General features: G+C 42.6%; 1 protein-coding gene across 2 annotated transcripts in view; it reads right to left on the bottom strand.

The window, feature by feature from the left end:
* LOC308308713 (N-acyl-phosphatidylethanolamine-hydrolyzing phospholipase D-like) overlaps positions 1-16,408 on the bottom strand; it is a 37,509-nt gene extending 21,101 nt beyond the window's left edge. The window contains exons 1-2 of one of the 2 annotated variants that reach the window (XM_080754163.1): positions 16,279-16,408; positions 3,050-3,119 (exon numbers count right to left, since the gene is read on the bottom strand). In XM_080754163.1, the coding sequence (XP_080610289.1) occupies positions 3,050-3,119; positions 16,279-16,394 (186 nt within the window). In that variant the 5' untranslated portion in view covers positions 16,395-16,408. Of the gene's footprint in view, positions 1-3,049; positions 3,120-15,015; positions 15,210-16,278 lie in introns of those variants that run through there. The other variant, XM_080754164.1, reaches the window with a different exon arrangement.
* Positions 16,409-17,723: the final 1,315 nt, after the last annotated feature.

Below are 17,723 nucleotides of genomic sequence, written 5' to 3'. Positions count from 1 at the left end.
TGTTAACGCATAATGGATTTTTTACACCATCACCGCGGAAAATGTGTTTACAGTACACGGCGGCGCGACCCCTCATCAGCTTAAGGACATCAACAAGGTAAACGAACGAACGCGAACGAGCGCCGTATTGGCGCGGAGGTCTCTTGAGAATTGGGGCGAACAGGAACGTCCAAAGCAGTATAAGAGTTAAATATAAACATAATGGCTTGCGGGTTTGACAGCAGCCAAAAAGATTATCGTTCAGAGATGGAATCCTCCTCATGACATCTCAGAGACACATTGGCTGAGGAGCTTTCTGGATATTTCCTATCTGGAGCTTTCTTCGGCAAGGATTAATCAAGCACAACAAGGAACATTGACATTGTGGACGGAAGGACCTGATATCTGAACTGAAAAACCTGATGTGTAGATAGTTCTGTGGATCGAATGTGTGAATTGTGTGTGGACAATGGAGGGGTGGGTTGGGAGGGGGGATTGAAGTTGTTGTAATTTATGTTGTTGTTATTTTTTGTATAATGTGGAAAGCAATACAAAATGTAATGATAAAAAAAAGATATACTGTATATATATATGAACATAATAAAATAAAATATAGTGTAAAAATAATAGCTATTGACAAAATGTATGCATATATATTTCGAATTGTTTAACCTGTGACCTTTACTTGTTTGTCTGAGAATCTGTATCTCTACAGCATATTTTTTTCCAGTAAGAATGTTGTGCACCCAATGCTCAGTTGTTTCATCCATTGTACATGTTTCACTTTAGCAGATTTTTTTGTCTCACAAAACAGACAATCCTCCACAATCCTTAACACTTATGTTGCTATGATTTTTTCTCTTCAATGTCCCACGTTGCCATGGTTACCATAGACTTCCATGTAATTGCGCAATTGTGTAAAAAGTGCACGCCCATGCCTAGCTGATGCACCACGTGTGTGCACACTGTTCACAGCTTTCAAACAAAAAAATCTGCTTGGAAATCCGTTCAGGCATTCATGATTTATGGGCCATTATGTTTTCTTCAGATGTAAACAAACATGGCTGCCATGTTTGAAAGAATGGGTTGGTATGGGGGTTAAACATGCAATTTCGCGATCGCGATCATGCCTAATACATTTCTGGAGGTCCAAAAAAAAAAAGTGAAAAAAAAAATTGTTTTTTTTTTTTTTTTTTTTTTTTTTTTTTCAAAAACGGCCCAAACTCGGGAAACTCGGGGTTGGCACCAGATGTGTTAAGTACCATGCATAGTAGTACATAAGGACCGCAGGAATACACAAGAAACGGAGGGGGAGAGTGATTTAATGATCAACCGGATTACATTTTAATCCGGTTGCTCCGTAGGTCTATATGTAATTGTTTCTGTCCGTAACCTTACGGACAACACTCAACCCGACGGATTAAAACCGATAAAGACGTACGTACACTTGAACTACCCGTGGCAAACTTTTGTCAACCGTGGCAGTAGTGAGGACAATTCCTTATGACAGCGGTTCTGAAACAATGTGTCCCAACAAGAAATATAATTTAGCAAGAAACAGGAAAAAAGGAACGTCATTGCAATCACTGAAGAGGACGTCTCGACTCCTCACAGTAACAGCCCCAAACGGCTTTATTGGCATGAGAAAACATACACACAAACGCGCGCGCGCACACACTCACACCGCCTGTCCTCCAACAGTGAGACGGGTGCAGTCAGTGCACTGTGTTTTGTTATAATTGCTCAGTCCGTGTGGTTAATCTGTACCTCGGTCCCTCACGAAGTTGCATTTACCACGATAACGTGGCCGACAGACAGCAGCTTATACCAAACATCACGTCGGTCGTCAGGTCAAGAAATTCTGTGGTTCTACATATTTTGGGCTAATGTGGTGCACGGCCCAAACGGGAGCAGAATTGGAGTGGAGAGCGGGTCGGCACGTAAATAACGCAGAGAGGAACTATGCATGTCGACGGATCTACCATAGTACTCTCTCACCCAAAAACGTACACAAAATCACGCATACGTAACTATAGACCAATTATTTGTTTACAAACATTGAGACTGAATGCACAGCTGAATGTATCATGTAATCAATTCCCAACAGATCCCCAAACCTGTTGTTTTGGGGAGCACTGGTTATTCAACCTCCTCTTGTGTGCTATTGAGGTGCTCCCATGGGAGCGCCCTTATCGAGACATATATACTTCATTGCGCAACGGTATTCCGCGTCAAGAGTAGCTGATATACAAACTCACATCGCGTCACCAATGCAACCCTTCTGAGCTTGGAGGTCTGCGCGCGACACCGTCGCAGGACGGAGCATAAATTAGGCTTCATGGACTGCAGCTGGGCGAGCAGTAGACGCTCTGGTAGCTCCGTAATAGTGAGGAGCGCTCCCTCTGTTCTGATGACGGTGAATGGAGGTGGGGTTTGAAGGACAACTTTTGAATCGCTATTATTGTTTACAATCAACAGAAACTTAAGGATTATATATTTCAAGAGTGAGAATTTACAGTAAAAATCCTAAGCATTCTTCCTCCACACTGGGAGAAAAACGGCATCTGAAAGTTTGATGGAATGCATTTTTAAACACGAGTGCCATCCATTGCATCCTATGAACGGTGGGGTTCATTTTGTGCCGACCCGCGTGCGCATACTGGTTTATATCAATGTGACGTGGACCATTAAGGCATCTATAAACGGCCCTTAAGGCTAGTCTGTAAAAAGGTGACAGGAAGCTGTCATCTGTCATTTCCATTCAGTCACCATTTTCCATTCACTGCTTTTGAATTTCCATTTCTGATAAGCATCAAGCTTCATAGGCTTCGGATTTACAGAAGTGGGGGGAGGCGAGACATCCGCTTTATTACTTTTCAGCCCACAGCCTGTCGCATTGCAACGCATTGTGAGCTTGTAGATCGGCTAATTTTGACATTCCCAAGCAGGGATGCCAGGTTGAAAATGGTTAAACACATCATATTAAAAGAAATACGTGCTTAGAACAGCACATCATATACTGTAGTATAGCAACATGGTATCATTTAGTATTTGTGTTGTAAAACATTACCTCCAGGTCCAACGCCTTCTCATCTGATGCTTTTCGGTCTGAGGAGGCGGCCTGCTCCATTAGTGCAGTGCTGCAAGCATGCGCACGCACCCACACACACCCACCCACACACACACGTACACGCACGCACGCACGCACATGTACACGCGCACCCACACGCACGCACGCACACCCACACGCACGCACGCACGCACATGTACACGCGCACCCACACGCACGCACGCACGCACGCACATGTACACGCACGCACGCACGCACGCACGCACGCACGCACGCACGCACGCACGCACGCACGCACGCACGCACGCACGCACGCACGCACGCACGCACGCACGCACACACACACACACACACACACACACACACACACACACACACACACACACACACACACACACACACACACACACACACACACACACACACACACACACACACACACACACACACACACACACACACACACACACACACACACACTGTTAGGCATACAGTATCCATTTACATATTATTTGAATGCAGTCTGTACTGTAGAAATCATCTCTCTCTCTCTCTCACACACACACACACACACACACACACACACACGCACACGTTTATTCAAAACAGGGCTAGAATGTTCAATTTAATCACAACAACGGACATTCCCCAGAGACCCGTGAAACTTGTTATAGCACTTGTCCTAGCTAGCCTCAAAGGCCTTGCAGGCTTGCAAAGGCTAAAATGTAATTTAGATTGCATGTTTGTACTAGGGATGGGCCGAAAGCAAAATTCTTGGCCGAAACCGAATACCGAATACTGGAAACATTCCACCGAATACCGAATACCGAATAGCCGAATAATACATGTATATAATTTATTTTGTATAATAAATGTTTGTACCATTGCTGTACCTTTGTTGTAAAGCTATCTGATTATGGCAAACCCTAACTTAAATAATAATCACCATATGGTTCCATAAAACATTTATTTCTCACTTTTGAATGCACACATAACAAAATAAAATATTTTCTCTTTGCAATGTTAGCATAAAACAAAGTCAAAATAGTGCAACTATTTCTGTAGTATCCTACAGAGATAAAAGTGCATCAGAACAAGGTGCTTAAAACTGCAGAATGATCTAGGCCTACAACAAAATATTATTGTAAACACAAGGGCTGTAACAGCCAGGCCTTCAACAACAAATGCACATACTGTATGTTGCAAAATGATCTAGGGCCCAGGGGTCCTCAAATACAAATCTTGAAGGTCCAGAAATATTTTTTTGAAACAGGTCCAGGTCCGAAAAAAAGGCGAAGGCGAAATAAGGCGGATACATTTATACAGTATGTACTGTATGTATGTATGTTTATTATAATCATTAGAATTGTTTATTTTAATTATTATTATTATTATTTGGAACTTTGGAAATCTCAGTTGGAACTGTTACCCCTGCTACCTGATGCTGGATAAGTGGTTGAAGATGGATGGATGGATGAATGGATAATTATTTATGCATGTAGAGTAGGCTACATTATTTACATTTATTGTGTAGCAATAAAACACTGGCTTATAGTTTAATTATTGGAAACTAAAGAGCATAAATGCAATATTAGGCTTGTCGTTCAGAATGGAAAATAAAGTGGAACTTAGCGTGAGGGGGAGAGGATTACTTGACATTCAGTTAGTTGACACACGTACTGCACAAGCCAGACTGACTGTGCTGATTGACTATGTCAAATGACCAGTCAAATCAGGGTCAACGAGTCATAGTTATTAACCTAACACAGCCTAGGATAGCTGGCAATAATATGCGACGACACATCACATTGTTAAAGACGCATGATCACGCATCGCGAGTTTCGCGACCATTTCTCGTCTAATGCAAGCAGTTGGAGCCTTACATCGTGGATATTAATGTGTTGCTGTTGTCCTCTCCAATTGAACAGCCAAAGGTAGAAGATCTCTAAGTTATTAATCCAGTGGGAGCAATGGTTTCCAAGAGGTTTTAGCAACTTTTTTAAGGCAGCGAGCGGCATGAGTGTGTGGAGAGGAGAGGAGAGGGGAGGGGGGGGAGCAGCATGGAGAGCAGACTGCGTCGGAGACTCGGAGGGAAGGAAAACCTTTGATCTACAAGCCCACAGCACGTTGCACCCGCGACGCTTTGTGGGCTTGCAAATTGGCGTAGGGGTGTGTCTTGTGAGCCTGTGTATGTGTTTGAGCGAATGAGCAGCACAATCAGCACATACACACCCACGCACACACAAACACACATCACACACAGTCAGTCCGATCGTCAGATACAACTGTGCGGAGATTTCTCAGAAATGTGCCGCGGTCCGGACATGGACTGCGGTCCGCCTATTGAGGACCCCTGACCCTGTCCTTCACACTATTCGGTGCTCAACTATTCGGTTTTAAAAGCTATCCAGCCGAAAACCGAAAATGCATTTTTAGCCATTTTCGGCCGAAAATTTTCGGTGCCGAATATTCGGCCTCATCCCTAGTTTGTACACTGTTCACCTATAATGTGAATAGTTTCAATGTACAGATTTAAAAAAATACAGCGCCTTTATCCAATTTACAGAGATTGTGCATTACATTCATACACCGATGGCAGAGGAAACCATGCAAGGCACCAACCTGCTCACCGGGAGCAACTAGGGATTCAGAGTCTTGCTCAAGGACTCTTCCACACCAAGTCTGGGGGAGCCTGGGTTCGAACTGGGAACCCTCCATGTTCTAATGACGGTTTCTCTACCCCTGAGCCACTGCCGCCCCTTGATGTCCCCCCCTCCCCGGTTATTCTACTGTTAGACTGACTATTGCAGAGGTAGATTACTATTGCCATGCATACCTTTGTGCTGACCTTGATTATTGTAAATAGCTCTGGATTAATAGGAGAAATATGTGAAAAAGGTGTTCACTTCCGGCAGAAAGCGTGAAAATTTGCACCTAGGGGTATTTTTGTGCGCTGAATTCAAAAATTGACCGTCCCAAGCACTTTTCTCAAATTCACTTTTCTCTAATTCACTTACCATAGGTTTAGGGTTAGGAAAAAAAGACCCCCCAAAAATCTTCTTTAACTCATTCTGAGCCCCAGACATTAACGGATTATAAAGTCCAGAGTGCCTCACTCAGGCCCCGTTAAAGGCTATACTCTTATTTTGAAGGCCAGAAGTCCATAGCGTAAACACTTCCGGTCTGACGTCATCGCGTCCTGCGCCGGAATCGATCATTGTTTACGTGGTGTCATGGCGGCTCGGATCGATCCTTTTTAACATGTGCTTTATAAGCGAGCATCTGCCTCCATCTTCGCTTCTAAAGTGTAGTTTTGAGATAATGGACATTAAAGATGAGATCCCCCGTCCACCTCAATGTTATGGATGGGACTATTTTGTGCTCGTGGAGCCGTGATGATGCGAAATCAGCGATGGATTTCGTCTCTGGACCTCCGGCCATTGTTCTCTGTAATGTATCCGCCGTTACAGTAATATATTACTTTTCGCGAGATATCTCGGGAATGGCACTCCAGATACTCGAGTACATTTCACGAGATATCTCGGGAATGGCACTAAATCGGTTAAGTAGCATGTGAGGGGTCTATCTAGGGGGTTTTCATGATTCTGAATCCATTCCAAGCATTTGTTTTGCACAAAACATTCCTTGGGCAAGAAATGGACCCCACAAAACTATGATTTAGTGATGAGTCATCACTTTTCACAGTTGTGTAGGGTCCATTTCTTGCCAAAGGAATGTTTTTCGTGCAAAACAAATGCTTGCAATGGATTCAGAATCATGAAAACCCCCTAGATAGACCCCTCACATGCTATTTAAAGAAGATTTTTTGGGGGGTCTTTTTCCCCTAGTATGGTAAGTGAATTAGAGCCACCAGATCCCATGGGAAAAGTGCTTGGGACCGTCAATTTTTGAATTCGGCACACAAAAATACCCCTAGGTACAAATTTTCACGCTTTCTGCCGGAAGTGAACACATTAGCCTATTTTTGTTACATATTTCTTCCAGCATCTGCTAAATGCCTAAACTGTAAATTGGAATTGTACTACTACTACTACTACCATCACAACTGCCACTATTACTATGTATCATTCAGCATCTTAATAGTCTTTGTTGAACTTGTATGTAGACCTATTTGCATATAAATCAATGTTAATACTACAACGGCACCAAGAAAAAGACCAAGTATAGCTCATTGTTTTTGACGCTTTAAAGCCTGGCTTCGTTGTGCCATGCAGTACTTAGCTTAGGCTTATTTCAAAAGGTTAAATGTGGCCAACAGTTTGCGTGACGGCCTCGCTGAGCTGCGTGACTAAATACCTTGAATAAACGCCTCGCTCCAGACGCTGTTTCGCGTTAAACCGAACAACGTAAATTAGGTTGAAATAACAACTTCGATCATAATTCATTGTAATATTGTTATATGAATAATGGATAAGCCAAATGTGATGGGAGGTCGACATTTAGGCCTAGAATTATTGAATGCTTTAGCTATTGAAAAATAGCAGATATACAAGCTCACAGCGAGCTTGTAGATCTGCTATTTTTGAAAAACCGTGATACATACTGTACGTATTTATAATATGTATATATATATTTTTTTTTGGGGGGGGGGGGCAAGTCTTTGAATATATCTTTTTGAAAGCGAACATTTGTAACTCAAATATTTGCTTCTGGGGGGTCCCTGATACAATATTTTGAGATGGGGGGGGGGGGGGGGGGGGGGTTCCCTGGAACAACATATTTTGAGATGGGGGTCCGTGGCCAAATACATGTAGTTTTGGGGGTCCTTGGCATGAAACATTTTGAGAACCACTGACAGAAACATATTAAAAAAAAAAAAAAAAAAAACTTAGAAGGATTTAGAAGACACTTATAGAATCGGGTCAACATATTCAAAGATTTGCAAGAATTTTCACAATTTTTCAAAAATAGCAGATCTACAAGCTCGCAGCGCGGCACATATTTAAAGCATTAGTTATTAATAATTGATCAGCCGTTATGTTGCAGCCTGTTGTGCTTTGAGGAGGAATGTCATTATAGGACGTCAGAAAAGGTTCATCCATGAAGGACATAACAAATCGATGCATGGACACAGGCGAGGAGGGACTAGTATAAGGTCAAACTAGTATAAGGTCATTCATTAAGAAATGCTCTGAAAGAAAATGTTTTAACCCATTTAGGCCTAGGATTATTGAATGCTTTAACCAGTGAAAAATAGCAGATATACAAGCTCGCTGCAAGCTTGTAGATCTGCTATTTTTCAAATGATACACAATAGTACAAAAGACTAATAGTCAACTATTTTACTAGACGTTGAGTGACATCAAATAGGCTACGTAGCTATAACATATCTATGACACATGTTCATAACATAATGAACATGCATGTGTCTTGGGTTGACTATAGAACCCTCGCCTCACGCAGAACCTCTTTTCCTGCATAGATTTGTCCTGAAGTGGGGCGCCCGCTGGCCTGGTGGTCAAGGTGCATACCACATACTAGGCTATGATGCCTGCTGGCGTCGCCGGTTCGATTCCCGATCCGGACGACCTTTGCCGCATGTCATTCCCCATCTCTCTCCCCATTTCCTGTCAGTCTACTGTCCTATCAATAAAGGCATAAAAAAAAGCCCAAAAACAAATCTTAAAAATATATAATATATATATTAAAAAAAAAAAGATTTGTCCTGAAGTTGTCCAGTGTATCTAGACTATAATTATTAAAAAGCAGCTTGCCTTGGCCTTTGACCCTTTTCATGTCTGTTTAGTTCAGTGTGTCTTGTGTGGCCTGATTCATACGTCAGACTATGTGTGCGTCATGTGCAAAACGCACCTGTCATTTTGATTGACTATTGAACATGGACGTGGTGTCATTGATAAATATCCACAGAACATGTATGTTCAGATTTATATTTAAATTGTGCTCTTAGTTTCTTTTCATGTTGGACTTGTTGGTCCTGGCAGCAAATAATGGAGGTGTTAAACTTGGGTGGGTGGCATGGACCATAAAAAGTACATATGCGATATGCCTAGCGTTCACGTCTAGCCTTCACTTTGTCAGTGTTTGAAGCCTATAACAGTAAACAAGACAAGCTTAAACAAGACAAATACTGATAATAATAAACATTATAGCCAAATTTTTGTGTAGACAGAAAAGGACTATAGAGACAGTTTAGCCTAAAGTAGACTCTGGCAGTGGTGCAATGGTGATTCAATGTTTGGGAGGTCGCGAACGTCGCTAAACACCTACTATACACTACAGGTCTATTGATATGCATATAGGCTTGTTTCTTTGTTAAAACAGTTGTCGAGGTGTGAACTTGAGGGGGTGCGAGACCCCGGCTCAGAAAAGATATGGGTCGTCGGGGGGTGCGCGACCCAAGACTACAGCAACACTGCTACTACCCCTTCATACACTACCACTAACACCATATAACCATATCAAGCTTGCAACAACATACATGGCTGTTGTCAAGAGGCAGCCTGTCTGCCCTCACCAGGGTGGTTCAGCAGTGGTCAGAGGAGCCGAGGGAGTGTGTTTCAGGACAACAGACTGGGGACTTATTTGTGGAGGTCTACGGTGAGGCCATCAATGGACTCTGCCATTGTGCTCCACACTCGATCAGGTTCTGTGAGGAGAGCATTGTACCCCAGCTGAACGGTATGCTGCTTTATTCCAGCAACAAGCCCCGGATCAATGGGTCCATTTATAGGCCTGTTGTGTTGATCAGGAGGAGGAAGAGGGCTTTCACGGTATGGAGGGCAAGGCTGTCTAGGAGGAGTTGAAAAAGGCTTGTGCGGCAGCCATGGGGTGTTACAAGGACACACTGGAGAGGGCAGGCTACAGGCCTGTAGCAACAGAGAGGTGTACACGTACCTGGATGTACACCTGAACAATAAACAGAAGGGCTGCAAAGTTAATCAAAGCAGGGACGTGCTGGCCATTGGGAAAAGCGGGACAACTCCCGAACGGCTGGTTCATTCCCGGCCGGTCCAGGCCGGCCATTAGGAAAAAAATAAAAATAAAATGTCGGCCTTCGTTCCATTTTGGGGGCTGGGCGGCCAACAAAGTAAATAGTCACTGTCGGGCAGAAACCTTGTATCTCCAAGTTTCGCAAAGCAAAGCCCTGCTTCATCATACAAGGGCGTTGCACAAAAGTAGTGAAAACAGCAGATCTACAATCACACAAGTAGATCGGCTGTTTTCACTAGTTTAAATCATTTTTAAAATGATAAATACAAAACAAACGGTTTTGGACATACAAGGTTTCCACCCAACAACGACGAAATATAACTCATGTACAGTAATTGGCCCACTGGCTTGTCACTTGTCATGATCTGAAATGGCAAATCTTTGAGTAGCAGCAGCAGCGAGAGAAAGCTATTGATTTGTCACTACTGTGCTCAAAATATAAACTCTTACTGATTATCAGTTACATTGATCGTTATATTTTGGATATGGCTTTGGGAGCTGCGTGTATTATTGTAATGGATCGGTAGGTAGTAGGTACAGTAATGCTTTGCACTAAGTCTAACGTTCATATGCACTTTCATACTTAAGATTATTGAGAGGGGCGTTTCCACGAGGCGGGTCTTAACTCAAGCGTGGTGGGTTTAGGAAACACGCGAGGTGAATAGGATGAGGAGGAAGCTAAAGCCTCTATCAGAGTCCAGGGTGAAGAGCTATTCACTTCACCGCGGTGTAGTTTTCTAGCAATCACCTAAAAATACATAACAAAGACTAGGTGATAGCTAGGAAACTACACCGCGGTGAAGTGAATAGCTCTTCACCCTGGACTCTGATAGAGGCTTGAGTGCTATCCTAATGAACCCCTCCCATCCCCTCTGCGCGAGGCGGGTCTTAACTCAAGCCTGGTGGGTTTAGGAAACACGCGAGGTGAATAGGATGAGGAGGAAGCTAAGCGCTACCCTAATGAACACCTCCCATTCCCTCTGGGACGAGCTGGTTGGAATGAGGAGCACATTCAGCCACAGACTCATCATCTCCCCCCGGTACAAGACATGTGTGTCTTGGTCAGTTCTTTGCGCCGGTAGCCACAACAAAGCCCTCATATGTTCCGTTCTTTTCTTGAATTAACGAGTCCTGCTCGACTGGCACGCACTTTCACACACAGACTACTGGAATGTACAATTACGGCTGTCACAATTATTACATAATCGTCTAATCGGGATTATTTGACATAATCGTGATTATTTTTCATAATCGTCATAATCGTTTCCATGTTGAAAAATGTTCATATTTTTTTAAGTAAAAAAAAAAGTGGAAATAGCAGATCTACAAGCTCACAACGCGTCGCATCGCGTTGTGAGCTTGGTGAGGTTGTGGATTACTATTACATTACATACTTATTCATAACTCAATATATGGAACATTATATTTAGATTAACTAATTCAGACCAAGAGCCTGACTGCAAGTGTCTATTACATCTTGTTCTTTATCTCTCTACTCTAGTCTTACATGGACATATCCTGTGTTTCATGCTTACTGTGACACCTGGATTTAGCAACAGGAGGAATCAATAACAGTCAGAACAGAATCTCTATTTATTTATAGAAATCACTAGTACAAATAGTACTAGGTGTAGGTAATGAATGTATCAGTATGTTGTACAGTGTCTTGAAAGCCAAGGCTGTGCACCTTGGTTGCAGGACAATAAAAATCTTTCAAACTGTTAACACTACTAATATTTCAACTACTACTGTAATACTGAAACTAATGCTAACTCTTTTTTTTTATATATATAATTTATTTTTTGGGGCTTTTTATGCTTTTATTGACCAAGGGAGGTCCAGTAGGCTGACAGGAAATGGGGAGAGAGATGGGGAGTGACATGCAGTAAACGTCATCCGGATCGGGAATCGGGCCGGCGACGCCGCGGCAACCATACCTTTGTGGCGGTGCCTATGTGGTATACGCCTTGACCAGTAGGCCACCGGACGCCCCAACTAATGCTAACTCTAATACCAGTACTAATTCTACTACTACTACCACCACAACGAATATGACATCAACTATTTGTACAACTACTGCAGGGGTTAGGACTCCTAAGCATAAACTCGACCCCTGTCAAAGTATCTCATCCGCCTGACGCTTGGCCCTGATCCAGTGGTTGAGAAAGTTCAAGTGCTTGGTGTATTATTGATGAGAAATGACATCATTCTTGTTCTGGCACTCTCTAACACACAAACAAACATGGGTCCCACCCTAATTTACAGTACAGAATAAGACAGAATAAAGCCATAATAAGAAATAATGTGTTTGTAATATTTTTTCATTAGACAGAAACAAACACAGTTATACCTTAATTATGTACATTATGTTCTAATTAGAAATCGAACAAGGGCTCGAACACACTGCCCAACTTTTTGAGACGATTGTGCTGTCGCCGACCATTTTTGGCGCTCGCCGACAAAAATGCCGATCTGCCGCAAGATCGGGCTGCTCGCCGATGTTTTGCTTGTTGTGTGTGAAAAGCACTGCGAGAAGATCTGGCCGCGATTATAGCGCTCGGCGATTTCTTCCTGAGCGTTTCTAGATATCTAGCAATTGATATTCTGTCGCAAACTGGACAAACACTATGAAAGATGTTGTGCACCCTGAGAAGATCCGTGTTATATGATTAGAATATAATGTAGGGATAATTAAGGTATACATGTGTTTGTTTCTGTCTAATGAAAACATATTTCTAATTACAAACACATTATTTCTTATTATGGCTTTATTCTGTCTTATTCTGTACTGTAAATTAGGGAGGGACCCAAACATGCACCAGTCCCACAACAGCAGTATAACGCCCCACACCTCTGCTGTCCTATCGGATCAAGTACGCACACACCTCAGAATATCTGGGGCTGGGCGTGATTTTTCAGTTGATGTCTGCTGCTTGCTTTCCATGTTTATTAGACCGGACTCTCTCATCTCCTCTGCTCAGTGCTCACTACATCATCCGAGGCGGATATCAACACACACAGGGGCGTCACACCGAATTCTTGAATTCTGGGCCTTGGGTACAAGGATTCACTGCGGGCCCCCCATGAATGTTAACTATTGAAAAATAGCAGATATACAAGCTCACAGCGCGGCACCCAGTGCCGCGCTGCGACCTTGTAGATCTGCTATTTTTGAAAATTTGTGAAAATGTGTGCAAGAAACCTGTTTCTATGCCGCAGACTCCCATCTCAAAGTATTTAGCATCAGGGACGCGTTATTGGAAATGACACCCGAGCTCCAGGGAAACCCCGCCCACCGAAGCTTTTGATTGGCTGAAGCGGAGCTAGGGAGCGCTCCATTGTAGTCGCTTGGACAGGGCGTTTATCGTGGGCTTGCCCAGGCCTTACGGCCTGGGCATAAATATAACGATTGCATTCACCACGGCTTCGTAACTCGGCGCTGGCCCGCTCTTCGCGGCCACTCGCGCCTGCGGCGCTCGGGGGCGAAGAGCAGGACCAAGGTCCGCTGGCCTTCGCGCCGCTTGCAGTGTCGTGGACAATCAAGCGGCTCCGCCTGGAGCTCGGGTGTCATTTAGGTTTAGGTTTAGGTTTATTAGTCACATGCATATCCATACAGGTACAGACATACAATGAAATGCTTGTGCCAGGAGCACTCTCAGCCTTATTACACACAAAAACATCAACCCACAACAACAAGTCACCCAAGACAACCCAAAAACAACAAAAACCATACAGTGTAACAGTGTACAGTTTAAAAACTGCGTACAGTGCACATGACTACCTAGGTCTCGCTTTCATCTCTTCGTTAAGCAACCTGATTGCTTGAGCATAAAAACTATTACTGAGACGGGTGGTGTGCGATGAGATGCTCTGATAACGTTTTTTGGATGGGAGGAGATAGAACAGGGAATGGGCGGGATGACTGCTGTCCTTTAAGATTTCTAATAACGCATCAGGGACCCCCCCAGAAGCAACATTTGAGTTACAAATGTTCGCTTAAAAAATACATATATTCAAAGATTTGCACACATTTTCACGACTTTTCAAAAATAGCAGATCTACAAGCTCGCAGCGCGGCACTCGGTGCCACACTGTGAGCTTGTAGATCTGCTATTTTTCAATAGCTAAAGTTACTAGGGCCCCTCCACCTTGGGCCCTGGTAACTCAGTCCCAATTCCCCCCCTCCTTGTGACGCCCCTGTCAACACAACCAGAGACCCCCTGGGACCAGGGCCTGGAACAAATGCTCCCTCTGACAGCTAGAGTTTGACGCAACAGTATAGTACACTATACAATCCTGAGGCTTAAATCAGAGAGTGTACATAATGCTGTACAGTGTTATTTCATCATAACTCTGGGTGTGGGGGTGGGTAGATGCAACCATAAATCATGGACGCATCTGCACACTCCCAGAGTTAAATTACACAGTTGATTTTCTCAGTTTCACAACAAAGACAGCCACCGTCCGCTAATGCATGCAGCACAGCTGAAGTGTTGTGCATTAAATCATATGGAGCGTAGACGAGCCTCTATAGGCTCAGTGAATGGACTTTAACACAGCTCTCCGGCACAGCCATGCTGCAACAATGGAGCTTTTGTGAGCCAACAGCGCCAAAACAATGATCATTGGATGCAAACATGCTGAGGGGGTCACAACATGAAAGACGAATGAAATTCACACCAAAGTTTCTCTCTCTCACACACTGATTTATCAGCATCAATAGAGGAGAAATACTAACACTGGCAAAGAAAAATATATAACAATAACATAAATCCCCTTCCAAACAATAAATAACATGCAGTTTCCAGGACGTCATACAGACCTGATGATGATTGATGAATAACAATATTGTATCATTGTCCACAAACTGACACATTTCAGCTATAGGCACATTTGTGGAACCGACGTGTCCATAATTCCAAACCCAAATGTTATATATGTTTATAAATGAATACATAATATGTCATGGTTTATATAGCCTAAATTCCACCTACCAGAAATATGTTGTATACAGTCAAACAAACAGCTGGTGTAGTAATTGTCACTGAAGACACGTAGGTTCTGGGTCTCTGTAGTTTTAAGTCGTTTAAGCAGCTCTATATGAATATAGTCTACATTGGTCAGTTATGCTTTCAGATGACCTGGAGGGACACTAATAGCCCCACTACACAAGAGACACTGTCGGTACTCGATAAACGCAGGCAGCAGCTTGTGTGGGCGTTACATTGCAATCCGTGACCTATGCAATTATGTGACCACTGAGGTCGCTGCTGATGCTTTCATGTTTTTCTATATTGGATTAACCTCGCCCACCAGGCTTTCTGAGAAAAAGCCTGGTGTTCGTTCACAACAGGCCGTTTGGTTTCCGCCTAATGCGCGGAAACCACTAGAAGAAGCGGCGTCGCTTTGATTTGGTTCCCTCCGTTTGTTTCCCCAATCTCTATTAAAATGCTCGAGTAGCCTAGTGTAGTCTTTCCAGTCGCTACGAGTTGGACTAAAATATGCATATACCAAACGATTTTTTTCAAAAGCAAAACAACTCCGCATCAAGGAGTTTATTAGGTAGGCCCTAAAAGTGTGTCCTTGAGCGCAGGGGAATATTTTGGGTTAAAACTGAATCCGGTTTGATCTTTCCGGCTAATTTGTAGTCCTTTTTACTACAACATGACGTTTTGTGGTTTCCGCTCCAGACCGGTTACAAACCCGAAAAGTGAAGTGATCCCAGACTAATATTGGATGTTCCGTTTGGCCAGGTTAGATTTTTATATGGTGCTTATTAAGAAACAGTGACATTTTGACGGATTTTTTTTAAACGGCTATATACAAACATTAATTTTGACGGATCCTTCCTGACATCTGCCAAAAAACGCGACTTCTGAAGCCACCTATTTATTGCAGGTCACCAATTCCTATGTAACGTCAGTAACATAGATCTGACGTCAGGCAACCCTCCTCCTGATCTCACGTCGTCACTCAAGCGGCTCTGCAGAGTCTTCTACTTTGCCCTTTTATTAATAATAAAAGAATAATAGTAGCCTAAACGATTATTTTACACTTTGTGTCGTCATTTTTGAATAGAAACACATATATGAAGCTTATTTTTTTATAAAATATTTTCGAAATATTATATCTATTTTAGCATCCGTTTTTTAAGAAAAACTTGACTATATTGTAGCTCGTATTAAATATGACTGTGTCGCCTGCCAAAAAGAACAGATCTGCAAAAGCCAACTACTCTGACACATGCTGCTGCTTACCTGGAACTCTTGTTCTTGTGTGAGGTGACATTTCCTAATAAACATGTCTTCGAACGCAGAGTGAATGTGTTTGATTTACGACAGTTCAACACAAACACTGACGACCGACATAACATATTTAACACGGAGTCCATTCATATTTACAGGTGGAAATATAAATAGTGAAGAAGAAAACTGAAGCACACAAGTGTAAGGGTTGTTCCACCACCAGTTAGAAGTTCAACTTCCTACATCCCATAGCCAGGGGGACAATCCTGCTGTGATTGGCTAACGTTGGTTGCCATGGAGAAAGAGGTAGAATAGGTTCCTAAAATGAATTATTAATTCATTCCATTTGTGGGTCCCTTAAAGGGCCTAGAATTATTGGATGCTTTAGCTATTGAAAAATAGCAGATATACAAGCTCACAGTGAGCTTGTAGATCTGCTATTTTTTGAAAAAGTCGTGAAAATGTGTGCAAATCTTTGAATATATGTATTTTGTATTATGTAACTCAAATGTTGCTTCTGGGTGGTCCCTGGAACTAAATATTTTGAGATGGGGGTCCGTGGCCAAATAAATATAATTTTGGGGGTCCTTCACATGAAAAGGTTTGAGAACCACAGATAGTAGTCTCTCAAGAACAGACTAACTGAGCTCCAGTTAAGTGAAAAGGACCTTTTCTTTGACGATGGCTGGCCAGATTGCTGACATAGAAACATAGGTTTTTCAAAAAACCTTAAAAGGATTCAAATATTTTCATGATTTTTCAAAAATAGCAGATCTACAAGCTCGCAGCACGGCACTCGGTGCCTCGCTGTGAGCTTGTATATCTGCTATTTTTCAATAGTTAAAGCAAAAAATAATGATAAACAATAATGTGTACCCGTTTTAATACTTGTTGAATATACTTTCATTCACTGTGAGCTCGGTTTTTGAAATTTGACTTGATAAACCCCTTGAGGAGATGCATCATCTCGTCTTCCAGGGGTTCCTCCAGTTTAGTCCAGTAAAAATAAAGCTGAGGTTGGAAAAAATTGTGTTATTTAGTTTTTCAACTGATTCTGACAGGAAATTAGGTCTACTAGCCAGGATAAAAAATCTACCATAATCTGCTCACTGCAAATACCCACAGTGGCCAAATCAAGTTGGGCTCCCATCGACTTTCTATACAGGAGGAAAATACCCAGAAAAAAACATCTGCTTTAAGTAGGATGTGAGGGGTCTAACTAGGGGTTTGTCATGATGCTGAATCCATTGCAAGCATTTGTTTTGCACAAAAAACATTAATTGGCCCCAGAAAACGCCCACAAAACTGATGAAAAGTGATGACTCATCACTTTTCATCACTAAACCATCATTTTCTGGGGCCATTTTTAGCCCAAGGAATGTTTTTTGTCACAAGTGAACATTTTGTGCAAGTCTTTGAATATTTTTGATCCGATTCCATAAATGTCTTATAAATCC

The sequence above is a fragment of the Nannobrachium achirus genome, assembly GCF_963921795.1.
Source record: "Nannobrachium achirus genome assembly, chromosome: 23".
Taxonomy (NCBI): Eukaryota; Metazoa; Chordata; class Actinopteri; order Myctophiformes; family Myctophidae; genus Nannobrachium; species Nannobrachium achirus.
This window is presented reverse-complemented; position numbering and strand designations above follow the sequence as displayed.